This window comes from Paralichthys olivaceus, chromosome 16, assembly GCF_024713975.1.
Source record: "Paralichthys olivaceus isolate ysfri-2021 chromosome 16, ASM2471397v2, whole genome shotgun sequence".
Lineage (NCBI taxonomy): Eukaryota > Metazoa > Chordata > Actinopteri > Pleuronectiformes > Paralichthyidae > Paralichthys > Paralichthys olivaceus.
In genome coordinates, this window is record NC_091108.1 from 17,109,401 (window position 1) to 17,127,023 (window position 17,623).

General features: G+C 42.0%; 1 protein-coding gene across 2 annotated transcripts; it reads right to left on the reverse strand.

Annotated features, from left to right (window-relative positions):
- Positions 1-445: 445 nt before the first annotated feature.
- On the reverse strand, positions 446-17,164 carry LOC109637556 (glutamate decarboxylase 1-like). 2 transcript variants are annotated; one of them, XM_020100007.2, is made up of 17 exons: positions 17,023-17,164; positions 15,939-16,055; positions 14,054-14,110; positions 11,942-12,079; positions 11,254-11,496; positions 10,111-10,201; positions 5,897-6,009; positions 5,630-5,745; positions 5,193-5,272; positions 5,032-5,086; positions 4,797-4,913; positions 3,808-3,872; positions 3,650-3,728; positions 3,411-3,560; positions 3,124-3,231; positions 2,528-2,617; positions 446-2,389 (listed from the first exon to the last, which is right to left on the reverse strand). In XM_020100007.2, exons 2-17 carry the CDS (start codon positions 16,012-16,014, stop codon positions 2,216-2,218), a joined length of 1,752 nt encoding a protein of 583 aa, XP_019955566.2. In that variant the 5' UTR covers positions 16,015-16,055; positions 17,023-17,164; the 3' UTR covers positions 446-2,215. The 2 variants fall into 2 exon arrangements, with proteins under 2 accessions (XP_019955566.2, XP_069366738.1); XM_069510637.1 differs by lacking the exon at positions 14,054-14,110.
- Between the last annotated feature and the right edge of the window lie 459 nt (positions 17,165-17,623).

A 17,623-nucleotide genomic window follows, 5' to 3' on the forward strand; every position in this document is an offset into this window, starting at 1 on the left:
CACTGTGAAATGGTGGCTTCAGCTTCAGCACGTACATTTGTAGGTGAATAAATGCAAAAGAGAAGAGATGAAAGGAGAATAAGGAATATGTGGAAGGCAAAGAGTGGATGAGCGAGGGGATAAAAGAGATGCGAGAGGAGGAATGTGAGAGGAAAGCTAAAAGTACACGAGAGAATGGTGCAGATAGAAGAGGAGGGTTTCACACTGGAGGAGCCAATCCGACACACAGCTGGAGGCCAAACAAAGCCTTCTCCAGGAAGATTAGGCAGAGAGGCAATCATCTGTGTGTATGTGTGTAGCCGTCTAACAGGCATTTCAGAGACAAAGGAGGATGTTTTAGCTCAAAACCCCAAATATCTTCATATAAATTACAGATGGAAAACCATTGAGCAAAATAAATATCTGAAAGACGAATAGTTTTTGTGTTTCAATAATTAACACTCAGTTTTTCCTTTAATAGACTTTATTAAAGATCTTTTTCGAGATGGCATGATTGTGTTAAAGTGCCTACGGAAAAGCTCCTGGGAAACATTCCCTTACAGCTGGGATTGGTTATGTACAGGAGTCACTGGCCACATACAGTACACAGGTTACCTTAAATATGATTAATGCAATTGTTCCATTTTCATATGGTCCCTAGATACCATAAACACTTTATGGACATAACTCTTATATAATACTGCCATAGTACACACCCATTTACAATGGAAGAAAGAAAGGTGAACATTGTGCAAAGACATAAACAGGAACTCTTTTTTTACATAAAATATCCCACTGAGCTCCTATAACACTGAGTATACAGGTAATATGTATTACAATAAATATACTATATTACAGTAAATGCATTAGGATTCAGACAAATACAATAATCCTTTCTTCCCAGTCTCGAGAGGAGAGTACATTCTCACATCCTTGTGCTTCTCTCTAAAAACAAAGGACCAGCACGACTGCCAGAGGAATATATATAGACGTCATTCTTAATCTCATCAGAAGGCCAGTCATCTCAAAACATTCAGTCAAAAAGACCAGCAATCACAGAAAGAAACACACCATATAAATTGCATCGCAGTCGAGGGTCAAGATAACATTTTACAAACACCTATAATCTATAAGAAGTTATATATTTATATATATTTATATATGAAGGACAATGGATTGCTCTGTTCCCGACTCTTTCTTTGGCTGACAAAATCACTATAAATAAACTTTACTCCACTTCCTGTGATTACATTTACAAATGTATTACCATGTAATACGCATAAAGATACAATTACAAAAAAATACCTGAATCTGCAAACAGTGGAAATGCAATACACATTTGTACTTATATATATATTATAATCAAATATTAATATTTGAACAATGTTATAAACACATATGGCCATCACATGATTGCATGAAACAGAGAACGAGCCAGTGTTGTACAGGTTTGATGTTGTTACAGAATGGGGAAAGCTGCAGATATTTTAAATCTTAAATTTCTACCAGGGAAAATATTGCAGACAGTAAAATCAGTCACTGGAGGTTAAAACCTCACAGTTTATGACACTTGGTACCTATGGTGTGCACATTAGCTTATTTTTAACACAGTGCTAGCCTAAAATACAACACAGGGTCCACTCACACACACACACACACACACACACAAGCTCTCACACACTGCTTGAGGGGCTCGGACAAGTAGGTCGGTGCATTACACAGTCGAAAGCACCAATGATTCAATTGTGTGTAAGAAATGTATGATACAGCAGAATTAATATTTCTGATCATTTGTAATATTTTGATCTGTGCTTTTTCCCCTTCAATCATTTAATCACACTCACACACACACTCAAGAAAAAACACACAGACATTAAGGGACAAACTGCATTGGACGAGAAAGTAGATCACACACACACACAGACATGACAAGATTCCACAGCGCGCACACACACACACACACACATTATTATGTTATTTGTACCTGGAGCTTTCAGATACTGTTTTATATATTTTCTCTATAGAAGGAATTATATGGGACAGTTAGAGTCTCTCTCATTGCCTGTTTCTCTTCATTTGGAGAAACATTCATAATGCTTAAGGCAAAGAAAGAACCTCAAACACGTCCTATCATTACTCTGCCTGCAGCACTGAGTGTTACACCTCGCTGATTACATCTTATATTGGAAATATCACAGATAAGAGACCAGCAGGGGGCAGCAGTGATGGCTGAGGTCTACAGGTCGTGACCCAACCTCTCAATCTCATCAATGAGGAAGTCGATGTCAGACTGGGTGACCGCGAGGTTGGAGACGACCATACGGAAGAAGTTGACTTTATTGCCCTGGGGTTGGTAGCCCACCATGACTGTCCCTGACTCCATCATCATGGCCTTGATTTTCGGTGCCACCTGGTGGAGTAGAGAAACAGCAAATCAGAACCTTGGACTTCTGAAGAGGAGCCTGCTATGATCATCCTCCATAGGTTGTGTGATTGAAAAGGAGGGATAAATGTGAATGCTGATGGGCAGAAATGAGAGGTGTTGTACCCTGTGGAGTTTTTCTCGCCGCTCATCACCGTCTGGCATGCCTCTCAGGCTGGGTGGTACGTACCAGAAGCAAACGTTGGTGTGCTGGGGCTGAAAAAAAGAAAGAAAGAAGAAAATGAAGAAAGATGGAGGCAGTGGGAAGAGTGCAAGAACATCTCATAGGATTCAATGTTTTCTTTGTTAGCTAAGGATTAATGATCCCGGTGTCCTCTCATCAAAGCTATGTCCCTGACAACTACTAGAAGTCGTCTTTTCTGTGGCATGCCCGCAAACGTTTGGCTATCATCTCTGCTTCAGAGGTGTATATCTCTACAGCTGGAGAATCCAGTCTATGTAGTGAGCATGGGCAGGGTGCACAGAGGCAGGCTGCTTGGTTGATGATAGACAGGCCCGAATGAAATGATGTGTTTATTACAGTCCTGTGAGGGCCACAGACAATTATTTTCGTTATTTATTGATGGCTAATAAAAGTGATTTCAGAAACAAATACCCAACCACACCTTTAATTCTCTTACAAGGTTCTTTCTTGCCCCTTTTGCTAGTGAACCAAAATAATTTTTCTTTCATTATTCAAGTAGAAAGTTAGAGAAGCTCACCACTCCATCAAACACCATCTCATATCCCTCCCTGTTCTTGATCTTGTTGTACAGGTACTGAGACAGGTCCAGACACTTGTCAATGTGCTGTTCAAACCCGATGGTGCCCTGCAGGAGGAATCAGGAAATAATCAAAAAAAGACACGTTGTTAATGAAGTAACAGAATCTGTTTTATGATTACCACTGCGACCGTTCCTTTTTCCCAGAGGACATTTGTATATGTTGATAAAAAGGATGATTTCAGATTAAGCTGATCTACATGTGTTTCCATTTCACTCTATCTCACCTTGGCCTTCCACATGAGCCAGAACTTAAAGATGTCGACATGTCGGCCGCACTGGATGGCCTTGTCCCCCGTGTCGTATGTGACGTCGTACTGTTTGTCCGGTTGGAACAGGTAGCCAGCGCACATGGAGTTACAGCCTGCCAGGATCCCCTGCACATGAACACAGAGCACACATCACTTATTAACCCTCTGTTCCAACCTGCTCACGACATGTCAGCACCAGTGTGTGTTTGCTGTACCTTCTCTCTGACCAGGATGGCAGAGCACTGCAGAGGCACGCCCATCATCTTATGAGGGTTCCATGTGACAGAGTTGGCCCTGCAACGTTTCATCAACGTCTTAATGTACTGATTTAGATTCACTGAAAGTTTTAAACCATTTATTAGCGTGCACTCACCTCTCAACTCCGCTGAGCTTATGACGATGCTTCCTGGACATCAGCAGTCCACCACCCCATGCTCCCTGAGGAGACAAGACACTTACTGTTACTGTTACACAGACCAGGACATGGTATTACTACTATAAAGCACTGAACTGCTCAGGGTCAAAATACATTTCTGATCTACTGCTACGTTGTAAACCATCCAGAACTGCAGGTACACTCTAACTCTTAGTTCTTTGAAACCACTGCAGTGAATGTTCTCAACCTCCCTGTTTGGAATGAGCTGTTTTCTTGGCCTGTGTTAAAGCTCCAGAGCCCTTTCAGAATCATTCCTTGTCATTATTGTCAATCAAACAGCTCAACAATACACTGTCACTTTTTATTGTTTGTGTGCAGGACGTTGTGTTCAGATCTTTTTATAAACAGTCTATGGTGCAGAGTGAAGTTTGAGAACATTGTGTTCATCCTACCTGGTTTATCTGCAGTGAAGATTTGTTGTTTGATCAATGTTTTTTTCATAAAATGAAAGTGAATTTGTTTTATTACTGTTAAAGTATATGGTTTATGTATAAGTTTGAATTATTTATTTAAGTGGAGTTATTTCTTCATACATTGCATGTTGACTATTGACACAATCTTCAGACGCAATTACACTAGTTTTCAAAATAAAAGCATCATTGCAGCAACAACACGAAGACAAATTGCTGGAGAGGAAATGATTCCCTGAATGTTGCTGCCATAATGGAGATAAGCACCTGTGACAGCCATGAATGTTTGTGTCAGTCCTCGATATGTTGAAATAAAAATAATAAGGTTACCATATTGATCTGTTGGAGCAGATATTTGTGGAATCAGTGGGTAGATCCTGAAAACTTTTTTGTCACTGTCTGTTATTAAATCAAATAACTACTAATTTCTTACACAGCACTGCACTCTCTTTTTTCTCGATGTAACTCCTTTTAATTTATTTATTTTTGTATTGTCTTATCATTAGACCTACTTACATCCACGTGCAGCCACAAGTTGTACTTCTCACAGATGTCAGCGATCTCATTTATGGGGTCAAATGCTCCGTACACAGTAGAACCAGCTGTGGCGTTCACAAACAGTGGCACATATCCCTGCAGAATCACCACACGTACAGATTAGAAGGAGAACATCTTGGTAGGCGAGTAAAAAGCAGAGAGAGATTGATAAAAAATAAATAACAGCAAACGAAAATGTAGGGAAGACACCAACCTTCTGTTTGGCATCAATGATCTTGGCCTCCAGATCTGCAGGAATGACTCTTCCCCTGAAACAATGCAGAGCCGTGCATCTCTATCATGGCTATACTCAGCATACACATATTTTTACTCAATCTCTAAACAGATTGCCTTTCCCTATAGTGAATCCCGTACCTCTCATCTGTGCTCAGTAGGATGACATTCTCCGTACCAAAGCCCAAAGCGGCGCCGGCCTTCTTTATGGAGTAGTGGCTCTATAGGGGGACGCACATTAGGACAATAACTCACCACTCCTTGAAATAACTGCTCAACTCAAGGAGAGCGGTGATTTTGTGAGCTAATTGCAGCACGAGCTTTGTCTTACTGGCTGCCATGTTGTCAGCTGTGCAATTCTTTATAGACAGAAGTAGATGTGATAAAAGCAAAAACGAATCCATTAAAATAGCCATTGGCTTGATTCAAATAGACCGACTGATTACTACGGGACTTCTTCAATGGCCTCAATCTGCAGTCAATGAAGCATGGCACTTACTTTATTACGATACTTAAAATTATGTGTGTGTGTGTGTGTGTGTGTGTGTGTGTGCGCGTGTCTGTTCATGGTCACGTACATGCTCGGATGTGAAGAGGACGAGGCGAGGAGCAGCAGACATGCCCTTGGTCTTGACCTCTGGGAAATACTTGTAACGTGCAATCATCACGCTGTACATGTTGGAGATAGCGCCCCCTGTTGAGCAACGACACATCACATATGAACCATGGACAGCAGAAGGTACACAAGTATAATATTGTCGTTAAAATGATGTAACTTAATTGGGTTGTTAAAACATAATTATATTATAATTAATTTGGATATGGATGAGGTTTGAATGACTAACCTGGTGAAAAAATGCCGTCCCCCTCTCCGCTGGGCCAACCAATCATCTCTATCATCTTCTTCAGAGTCAGCTGCTCCATCAACACAAACACTGGAGCAATCTCGTAGGTGAACCTGTCAATCACATCATTCATGAAGCAGCATGTCAGTCAAAATCACTACAAAGCTTAAAATGTAGTTTTTATTATTGGTCACGCTTGAATTTCACACGTTTAGGGTTTTTATTCTTTTATGACTGGGCTTTTATGTTACTTTTTTTTGTTGTGAAGCACGAGTACCTTGTTTTAAGAAGTGCTATATGTGATGATTCTGTGTTTGTTTTGTTGTATGTTTTCTGTGCCCCCCCCCCCCCCTTCTGTTTTTTCTCCTGCAGGGCATGTGTGTGTCAGGGGGTGTGGCTGGTTTCTCCTGCAGCAGACAAGGCTCACCTGCTTCCACTCAACTCATCTACCTGCCCATAGAAGCCTGGTCTTCACTCCACTACTCTACCCGATCATTTCGTCTCGTCCTGTAGTTGCTCTGTGTGTTTCTTGTGAATCTTCGAGGCTCTTGTTTTTTGGATGTTCCTCACCAGTGTTTTTCTTCTCTGTTTATTACCCAGATATTGTGTGTGCCTTGTTGCTTGCCTACATTGAGTCTTCAGTGCAGTGAACTCTCCTGCTTGGGTTTCCACCAGCCAGCCTGCTCTGCTCTCTGCCTCCACTGCTCTTTGTTTCTTCTTTTTTTGTGCAATAAACTCTTTTATTTATCATCACCTGTATTTCAGTCTCTGCTTTGGGGTCCAAAGTAACTCGAGTTAACACTTAAGACCTAACACTATATCCAAAAATATATTATTATTATTAGTAGTAGTATTAGTAGTAGTAGTAGAATTAATAACTGCTTGAATAAAATAAGATTGCACACACTGGTAGATTAGAGGGGCCAAACACACACACACATACACACACTGGTTTTCATTAGCTCTGCTATAATTCCATCCACAGAGCACAAAGTGGAGCTGGTGCTGACTGGGCTAATTAAAAAGTGTCTGATAGGAGTAGCGCAGCAAACATTCATATTCAAATGCCTCCTAAAAATCACTCAGTAGTTTAATTAAAGCACACAAAGCTCTGATGGCTATCTGTCAGCCCTGCCAATCTCACTGGCGAGCCTGAATGGGGCTGATTTGATGGTTGAGAGGACTTGAATGTGTGTGTGTGTGTGTGAGAGAGACAGAGAGAGAGTGAAAGACAGAGTGTTTTAAGGAGATAACAGCTTCCGTTGGCACCGAAACACAGGAATTGAGGAAGAGACCATGATTATCAATTTTACTCTGTCATTTTAAGAGAGAAAACGGAAAAGATTAAAAGACAGTAGTATGTCAGAGAACAAATAATAAAATGACCGGCCCATAAACGACACCAGAACAAAACTCTTGGAGAAAGTAGGTTCAATGTGTCACATAATGCTCGAGCCTTGGCTTTGGCTAACTGACAGGGCATCTCACTGCCACCCACACACACACACACACCCTCAGGACTGATCCCTGTTTACCCTGCGTCTAATGAGGCCAGCTACACAACACTCCCCCACTGCCATCAGCCACCACCATCATCCCCAACTAAAACAACAATAACATTATCTCCTGTCCCCTTTGATTCCTCTCCATGTCTTTAACAAGGAATGAAGGAGTTTGTAGTTTGGGTGGTGAGGAGGATGGATAAAGAGCTGTGAGATGTAGCAGTGTAAAGAAACCAAGGAGGACGACTGAAGAAGAGGAGGGGGGATGTGGAAGCAGAGCGAGGAGAGGGCACAAAGGACAACAAGAAGAAAAGATGACAGCAATGATTAAGGGGGAAAAGAGGAAGGAAAAACATAGAGAATAGAAAAAAGAGATATTTCTTCTTTAATTATGCCTGGTGAGGATTTGACTGTAACTGTAGCTTCTTCTTAATAAACCTGAATATGACTGCTGATGATGGACCGTGAAGATAAAATCACAAAGTCAAAATGTGTCATTCTGCACTGCTCCAATTTCACATCATGATGATTGAAATATATATATATTTTAATTAGAATTATGCTTCGTACAAGGATCAGAATAATATCTAATATCTTGCTCATCTCACCGCATCAAACAACCTTTTTAAAATTCTCCTTCTGTCTGTGAGTCATTTCACGCCATAATGACAATAATGGTGATCATTATCACAATCAGAGTCTTTTCAGGGTGAAAATTACCCCTCAGTCACCTGCCCGTCTCCAGGGACGGCCCCTAAATGCCCTTATTATCGTCATCAAGGGCACTCGATGTGTGTGAGTCTGTGTTTGAGTGTGTGCCTGTCTATGTGACTAACCCTCTGACCCCGACCAAACTCTCCTTTCAGCCCCTCAAAGGACCACTGGGTTAGTCTGTATCCACAGGGACAATGGAGCCAGAATGACTCTCCGCGGGGAGCTGCGGCAGCCAGTTTCCACAGTGCGACAGGGTTTTCTGTGCAGCCGGAGGACATTGTGTATCAGTGTGGGGCCCAGCTGGCCTATCTGCTAAGACCAGCTCTCAATGAGCCTGCAGTCAATGGACTGGAAACTCTAGATGCTGTATCTGGGACAGCCAGAGCTGTGTGTGTGTGTGTAAGTGTCATTAAGAGAGTGTGCACGAGTGTGTGTCTGCCAGTGTGTGAATTCAGTGTCCCTTTCTCTTGGGGCAGTCTCCCAACCAGGAGATGAGATGGGAAAGTTTCTACTAAGAGGAGGGTGGGTTCCTAAGCTAATGTTTTGAGAAATGGGATAAATTAAGTGTCTCAGTTCTCCTTCAGCTTTTGGTTTATTATCCTTAGGAGAAAACAGCAGCCAGAGTCGCTGAATACTCAATTTGTGGATATGGTCTCCTGCCTGCTGTTTAGAATGTGTCCTGCTGTCTTTGCAGCTCCATGTCAAGTTGTACCATAAAACTCCAGGTTGTCACATGTAAGATTGAAACCGTAACATATTCATTTTACTCATCCATTGACTGATTCTGCTTTGTTTGTTTAAATGCTGTTGTGTCACTTTTCTGTGTTTTTAATGTGCAGCTTAGTCCTTGTAATTGTAATGAGCTCTGTTGATTTTGCTGTCATGCTCTGATTTCGCTCTCAAACATAAGTGATCTGAAGAAAGGACTCAATGATTTACATGCAAAAAAATGACAAAGATATTCTGGTTTCAGCTCCAACGTTGTGAGGATTTGTAACATTTTCTGTTTCTTAGGCAGAAATTATTTTATATTTTCATGTTTTACACTGTTGGTCAGACAAAACATGTGAGGATATTATGCATTTATTAAACTGAAAAATAAACACTATAACTACAATAAACAAGGAAGTAATTGGGAGATTAATTGATAATTAAAATAATCATTAGCTGCAGCTTTTTAGAGTGAGGAAGTTAAAAGGACCGAGAGAAGGCACAGAATGAGGTTTAGGTTAAGATTTTGGTGAGGTTAGGTTAAGGTGAAGGTTAAGGTAAGTGTTCGGTTAAGGTAAGTAGTAACTATGGAAATCAATGTAAGCCATGTTATGTCCTCTGAAGTCAGGGAGAAACAACTGTTTGTGTGTGTGTGTGTGTGTGTGTGTGTTCATGTGTACGTTTGTTCTGTACTGATATTGTACAGTTGTATTATTATGATGTCCCTTATTCTATTCTAGTGATTGCAGGGTTATAGCTTATTTGCAGTACATGCATGTGTGTGTGTGTGTGTGTGTGTGTGTGTGTGTGTGTGTGTGTGTGAGTGTGTGTGTGTGTGTGTGTGTGTGTGTGTGTGTGTGTGTGTGTGTGTGTGTGTGTTGAGAGTGTGTGATGTTGATGTGGTCCATGCCCTCTATCAGACTGGGCCACCATGTAACTGTGACCTGAGATCAATATGCAATCTAACCACCCCTGGGGCTGGGCGGCCTCCGATATACAGTACACACAGTGGCAGCCTATCGTCTGTCAACACATGCTCTCTACAGGACAAGACAAACACTTTATATAACTGCCTTCAGAGGTTGTTGGTTGGGACCAATGGTGGAGAGAGCTGAGGGTAACACCATGCGCGACTTTATATGATGATGACTGCGGGCTGTTTCCAGTGGCCTACAAAGAGGAAATCTCTGATGTCCTCTCATGACATGTGGAGGTGTTCCCCCTGTACAGATGACTGTCTTATGCACAGACACGCAAACAAGTGGAGCAGCGTACTGTACGACTTACATGTTGGTGTTAGCGGTGGAGGTAAGCCACTCTCCAGCCAGACCGATGATGTCCAGACCAGAGGACAACTGGTTGAAAAAGCGTGGGTGACCTGAACACAAAATAACATGCGGTCATAAAGGAAAAAATCATGATTGTTATAAAGAGAAAGCAATCAGGACATAGTGTTCTGCAACCTTGAGGACAAAAGCAGCTTTATGAAGTCATATAAAGACTATAAACTCCTACAGGATAATACAGACCCCTTCATTCTGATTGTGAAAATAACCTAATAAAATAAACAAAATACGAAGGTGTGCTTTCATTTTTTATTCCCTTGGCCGAATGTGAAACCTGAGGGATGTGACATAGCGAGCTCAGTGTACCATAATTACACTGGTAACAAGGCTGCATGACAGCCATTTACACTCAAAGGTGCCTGCACACACACAGGCCTGGAGCCTAAATGCACTCATGGATATATAAGCACCTTGCTAGTGTATAGTGCTGTGTGGCTCACATTATAAATGTGTGCTTTGTACGAAGTTGCTTTAAATAGCCTATATATTTCAAATAGGAAAAACTAATCTTATGCTGTGGGAAAGATATTTTCAGCACCAAGGACAGCTCTTCCTTCCAGAACTATAAAAATAAGAAAAAGAAAACAGCACGTCTCCATGTGAGAAGTGACTTGTAAGTGTGATGTATAAAACCCACGGGACAGTTTGAGCGCTGTCGTCTCTAACGGCTTGAAACAGGCCGTGTTAGGATCCCCTCAGGCGACACGTGCTTTAATAAGTGGAGGGGGAAAGAAAAGGAGGATGTCAAGTGAATCACCAGGGGGACAATGAATAATCCAGTCCTCTTAATAAGCTGTATACATTGTCTGGGAAACCGCTCTGTCACTAAGGTTCGTGATGAGCTCACCTGTGTACAGTTAGAATCAAGTCACATCAGAAGTGATACAATTGACGTATTTAAATAGGTCCACTGTTAATTATAATATTACTGGAGAGGTTAATATCATACAATGAATGTGAAGCAATTTTAAAGCTATAAAAGGCCTATTTTGTTATGATTTATAGAGTAATGTGCCTGACTGAATCATGGTCAAAATAAGGCCACATTCCCAGCTCATTATCTGCTGATGCTGCCCTGACCCACCTGTCCGGACGCCATACTTGAGCGTGTCCCTGCAGTCCACCAGGATCTGCTCCAGAGACTCAGGCTGGTCGGAGAGTTCCAGGTTGAAGCCCTCCATGCCCTCCAGCAGCTGGTGAGGGTGGTGGAAGTCCAGCACCTTGGTGGAGCGGTCGAAGGTCTTCTTGACGTAGTTGGTGAGGATGTCAACCACCTCCAACAAAAACTGTATGGTGGGCTCCTCTCCATTTTTGGCTGGCAGCAGGTCTGAGGATTAAAGGCAGAATTTCAAATACTGTAGCCATTAGAAAGCTGTGCCATTTAGTCAGTGTTTCAAGATTCCAATATTCAAAGATCTTTATTGTCATTATACTCCTAGTCTAAGACTAATAATATTTTACAAATATAAATAACTAAATAAAGTTTACAAATAAAAAAAACTGCAGATATGATGTCACTCAAATTCTTCGGGAGATGAGATGAGATAAAAAAGCACCAACACTCAACCATTATTACTATCAAGACTATTATTGTTATTGTAATGAATATTATTATTAATAATAATGTTTTTACATTGTTATAGGTTTATATGTAGCAATTTTTTAATGTGGCTATATGTCTTTGCATAGCTATAGATTTTTACATAGCAGTAGGTTTTTACGTCAGTGTAGTTTTTTAAGTATAGGTTTGTTTGTTTGTACGTGTCTTTCACCTCTTGCGAACAGGTTGGAGAAGTCATTCTCAGTGTGGCGGAAGCCCGTCTCCCGGTCACTGTTGTCACAGGACAGTAGATTCTTCTGGCCTGTGAGCCTGCCCTTCTCCTCCATGCTGTTGTTCTTCTGCAGGAACCCTAGGGTGTTACACGGTAGAGGGCAGCAGTTATCACCAAACACGTCCATCCCAGGCACGTAAAAAGACTTAAATTATGAGACCAAAAAAATAAAAAATAAATGATATTATAACTAAATAATAAATGTCCAAATATTCTGTATTATTTATACAAAATGTAGGTGATGGGGTCGCTATTGAAATTATGTCTGTGTTCTAAAGTCAGCTCCTACTGCACTTATGCATTCATCAGAAATGCTTTTCCAGTCGAGGCCAAACTTATTTATAGGCCACATGTACACACACACACACACACACACACACACACACATTCAAGCAATAGGCACCACGTGTTAGGGGTGGCCTCCCCACCCTGTGTGACATCACGACCACTCCCCGGGTCAGGAAGCACCCACCCATCCACCCAGCTCCTCCTGTCCTCAGACTGAGCGGCTCAGTGCGCAGGACAGCCCGCGGAGATGATCCATGCAGCCAGTAAACACACAGCCCATAAAGAGGGGTTAATGAAGGATGTACAGAGCCCCGGAGCAGTCTGAGGCCTGTCTGTGATCCGTGTGTGTTCGCAACTCCGTGATCGATCAGATTTCTGCATATACAGGCCCCTCTCTCTATCTGCAGCATAATGACTGTGGGCCTAATTGCGCGCAAAAATGTGGTAAAGCCCCATGCACGCTGTAAAATAATAATAGTCTCCTGTTTCCTTCACTGAAAACTCGAGGATATCTTGCTCGTTAAATTCTAAATGACACCTTCAGAGATCAATAGACATGTATGAGACCCTCATATAGAAACAGTATAGTATTATTTCCATTTCATGTCCTTACAGAACCAATCAAAATCTAATGATCAGTTTCCCAATCTCAGAAATATGAAACATATTCGATAATATGTGAAAATTGATCACATCTACGGCATTCATCTTCAATATGTGCAAGAAAAAACTAAATTCATTCAGAATTTTAGGTCGGTTAAAAGCAGTGAAGGATCTAGCGTTTTTTCTAAGGGGGCATCAAGGGGCCACAATTTACACATAGGGGCCAATTATATGTCCAACATCCATGAACAACTCCTGATTCAGTAAGGTTCATTAAGTCAGTCCTTGTTTTCTGTTTGCTCTATTGCTTTAATTCAAAGCCACACATGATTGGATTAACTTTAAAAAATCCTTGATCACTCAAAAATTCTTAACAAGTGACGTATTTTTCTAAATATTTAAAAACACTGCTCCTGCTAAAAAGAACCTAATTGCTTTAGACGATGGAGGATAAACACACCTTCCCTGCAACGTCACATCCGCTGCTCTCCACTGTGATATGTAACTGTCATCTGAAGATATGTCGCCAAAGAGGTGAATGGAAAATGGAAACGCTCCTTCATTTACTATCTAACTTAATAGATGCTCTGGACTGCATAACCCATATTCCCAGGCTTGTCTCCTGAATTTTTTTCTCCCACTGATGAAAATGAAAAAGACATGGGGTTCAGGGGGGTCGGGGGATCTGATCATCATCAGACCTACAGGCTAATGTCCACTGACCTTTACAGGATGGAAACGCACAGTGACAGTCATGGATGGCCCTGCTCTAAGCAGCCTTTACCATGGCCTATAATTCAGAAGGCCTCAAAATATAAACACTGAAAATAGATAAATCAACATTTCCACTTCAGAAGTGCTTTCATTATTTGTCAATGTTATGTTGTTATCTTTAGTGTGTCTTTCATTCTTCTTCATCTCATATTTTAAGTCGTTGGTGTCTCTGAGTTTCATTGAAAATCGTTATACAGATGAAATGCATAATTATAATAAATAGAAAAGAATAACCATGAAGAAGAATTTAAAATGACTACATATGCCAAAAGAAAAACAGATTCTTCTCCGGCACTTTTCTTCCGGGATCTCAAAAACAGTAAAATACAGCACAAACATTAAGTTGCGTGAAGCGGGTCTTGCAGGGCCCCTGCGTAAAAAACTTACCACAGATCTTCATCCCCAGTTTCCGTGTGCATCCGTGCATCCACGCATATTCGTTAGCTAAAACAGAATGAACCTTTTCAGTTTCATCATGTGCAGGCCGCTGGGATTACACGTGGACACCATGATGGATAAAGCCATATAAAGCAGCACATGTGGGCACAGTGGAGGCGTGATGCGCACGGCTCTTGGCCAGGTGTGTGACGCATGAACACTGAGGTCGTTTGCCGTGATTTCTTTTTTACTCATACACCTTTTTTATTTACCACTGATCATAAGGGGATGAGTCTGATAACATTTCCGATTTAGGTTCAATCAATAGGGACCGGCAGTGGCTCACACACCCAGCCAAGGGGCGGAGTGGAATTAACACCCGTGAAATGAGCTCACGGAGGAGGGCAGGAATTAATTGAGTGAAACACGGTGTGTGACTGGAGCGAGCTGGTAATGTCTGTGGCCGGGGAAGTATATAGCAGGCTCGATGCAGAAACTTACTGTATAGTGGTCACATACACACACCACACAGAGCCGAGCGTGGACATGCGTGAGATGGAGCAGAAGAAGCCAGAAGGAATAAAATGCAGAGCGCACGCCGGAGGCGGCGGCACAGAGTGCACCTGATGGAAAACTTTCAAAACAAAACCAAGGAGCCTATTTAAATTTACTGAAGCAATTTCACCCTGAGAGAGAGAGAGAATGGGGGAGAAAAACAGCTCGAAGTGCTGAGGCCAATGCATACACGCAGACAGACACGCACACGCACAGACACTGGAAGCCGCGCCAGGCATGAGATGGAGCGTGGCGGAGAGATAATGGCAACATCCAGCAGCAGCAGCAGCTACATGAGCAAGTCAGACAAAAACAAACATCTTCTTCTTTTAATGGGCCTTTTTCACATTTCAAATAACTCTGATACTTTAGAGACATTTATTAGCGCCCAAGGGCCACAAATAAATACAGGCTTAAAAATATACTCAGTTTAACGAGGGGAAATTCATGAAATTAAAAGTGAACTTTGGCCCCTCAGGAAATACAGCTCATTTCCTTTATAACGTTTGGCTGAAGACAAAAAAAAAAGCCTGTAATTGTTTCTGTGCGTTGCACTGCAGATGGCTGCTCAAGTGCACCATAATGGAGACGATTTTGCGAACGCGACAAAGGCTTAAAATGATGAATTAACCCATGGGTTAATGTTCCTATAAATAGACTCAGGCACGTTTTTTAAAAAGAAATGAGCTGCATAGAATTCTACAACACTAATCAATAAAATCCGAGGGTCTGAAGGCCTTAAACATCCAGAGATAAGGCGAATGATGACAAACATAAATCATCAGAGAATAAAACCGGCAGGATTTTAAGGACTTTGACGAAATCTTTCGAAAAATGCAACAGAAAATCCCAAGGGCAAGAAAATAGGGCAAGACATTCACTTATGAAAGAAATGTGTTTTCGTGAACGGCATTTAGTCTGTATCATTATCACAAACACGCCCTTGGATCATTATAAATATCTTTGCCTTAAGTGCGCGTAAATTCTGCGCCGGGTCCACAGCCTGGTGAGCACCGCTGATCCTCCAGACAGCGACAGGCAGCTGTGATGGCTCTGTTTTTAACCGCAATGATTAACGACGGAGCCGGCACAGCAAATGGCCCGGGAGAGAGTCGCTTTTATCAGACAGAGAAGGAGGGGAGAGGGAGACAGAGAGGCAGCCACAGGCGGAGAGGTGTGTTGTTGGCAATAGCACTGCAAGAGTGTCTCTGAGCAAGGCACCACGTCTCTGTCCGCTCCAGTAAGCTGTTTACGCACAGCCATGAGCGCTTATAACGGGAATCTACACCCCCAGGGGTGGAAGCAGGATCATCAGACGAGGGAGGAGAGGGGCCCTTACTTGTGGACGGAGGTCTTAAATTGGCGGAGTTGGGGTCCGGGTCCCCGCCGGTGGCTCTCGGTTCAGACGTGGCCATCAGTCCTCTGTTATCTGATCTCCAGCTGGGGGATAATTCAACTGCAAATAAAACGGTCCAAGGTTAGGGCTGACCAGATCGCCTTATCCTATGAATATATAGGTATGGCCTATACATACATATATATATTTGAGTTATTACAATGAGTTTGATTGGTAGAGGAGGGTGAATGATCAGAAAATGATGTGTGCGTCCACAGGATCGAGTTATTCCTGAGGGATGGCTGGGTGGGCTGTGATTCAAAGAGCGCAATGTGGAGTGGATTGCGCACGACGCACAAGCAGAACGCCCTAGATAAATACTTATGGTGAAAACATAATGCCTATATGGGTGTGTTACTTTTAGAAACAGCAATCCATAATTCTCACACCAAATGCTCATGATAATGTCCAAAACCAAAATAAATGAAAAAGTTACCAGGGATCTGAATATGGAAGAAATAGAGGCGGTATTTTCTAAGTGGCTCCTTGGAGAAAAATACATTTATTATATTTATGATTTTTGTAATCAGACACATCTGAGCTTATCTGTCATAAACACACACAGATAACAGCTGATATTTGTTTCAGGAAAACAATAAGATTAAAACAGATTGACTCCTCTCTGCCTGTTTTGGATGAGATGTCAGTCGAAAATAAATTAAAATAATAAATGTCAGAGAAGCCTGATCACTCCCATTGTAAATAAGATTGATTTATTAAACAATTATTGATGATATTTAACCATAATGTCCACAAAAATAACCACATGCCATTCACTTGTATTGACTCGGCAATCGACATTTCAATTAAGCTGCGCTTTGAACAAGCGTCTCCCACACTGTCATCACTCAATGTCACCGCGCAATGAGAGACACTCATCTAGGACTATTTTCTCTCCAAGGACAGTTTTATTTTCTTATTCACATAATTTAATTTCTCTCTGACGTTGTGATCAACACTATTCTGTCTTTATATCAAAACATATGTTATAAGGGCGCAGCTGGAATAGACGGAGGAGGCATCTTACCGGCTCTCGGGCGCACAGGTTGTCGAGTCCAGAGAAACTAGAAGTGGAGATGTTAGAATCGCCACCCAAAGGCGCGACAGAGACACAGTCCAGTGGCGGAGACGGTGGAGTATATAGCAGCGGAGCGCACTAATAAAATCCCATCCAGCGGCGCGCAACTGACCCTTTCTCCCTTAAGAATATATTTTTTTCTTTATTCGTTATTTATATATCTCAGGCTGCGGCTGCCCATTGGTCTCTTCACGCAGGCGTGAGTCACAGCCTTTCCTCCCACTGACGACTAATGAAGCCTCCCTGAGTGCCGCTGACAGCCACAATCCACTTTAAGGAGCCTAAAAAGCCAAAAGGAAAAACACCAGTGACGTATGCTCACCCCTCTGAGCGCGTGTGTGTGTCTGCAGGTGTGGGTGGGTGTCACAGGATGGAGGATGGAGACTTGCATGGGAAATGTGCACATAGAAATTGACCTTGGGATGTCAAACACACTTGGTTTATGGTGATTCAGTAACAACAGATACAGATATTAATGTCACATCTTTACATCTCTTTGTTCCTGTGATTGAGTGAGTTGAAATGAACCTGTGGAGGCTCCGCGAGGTGT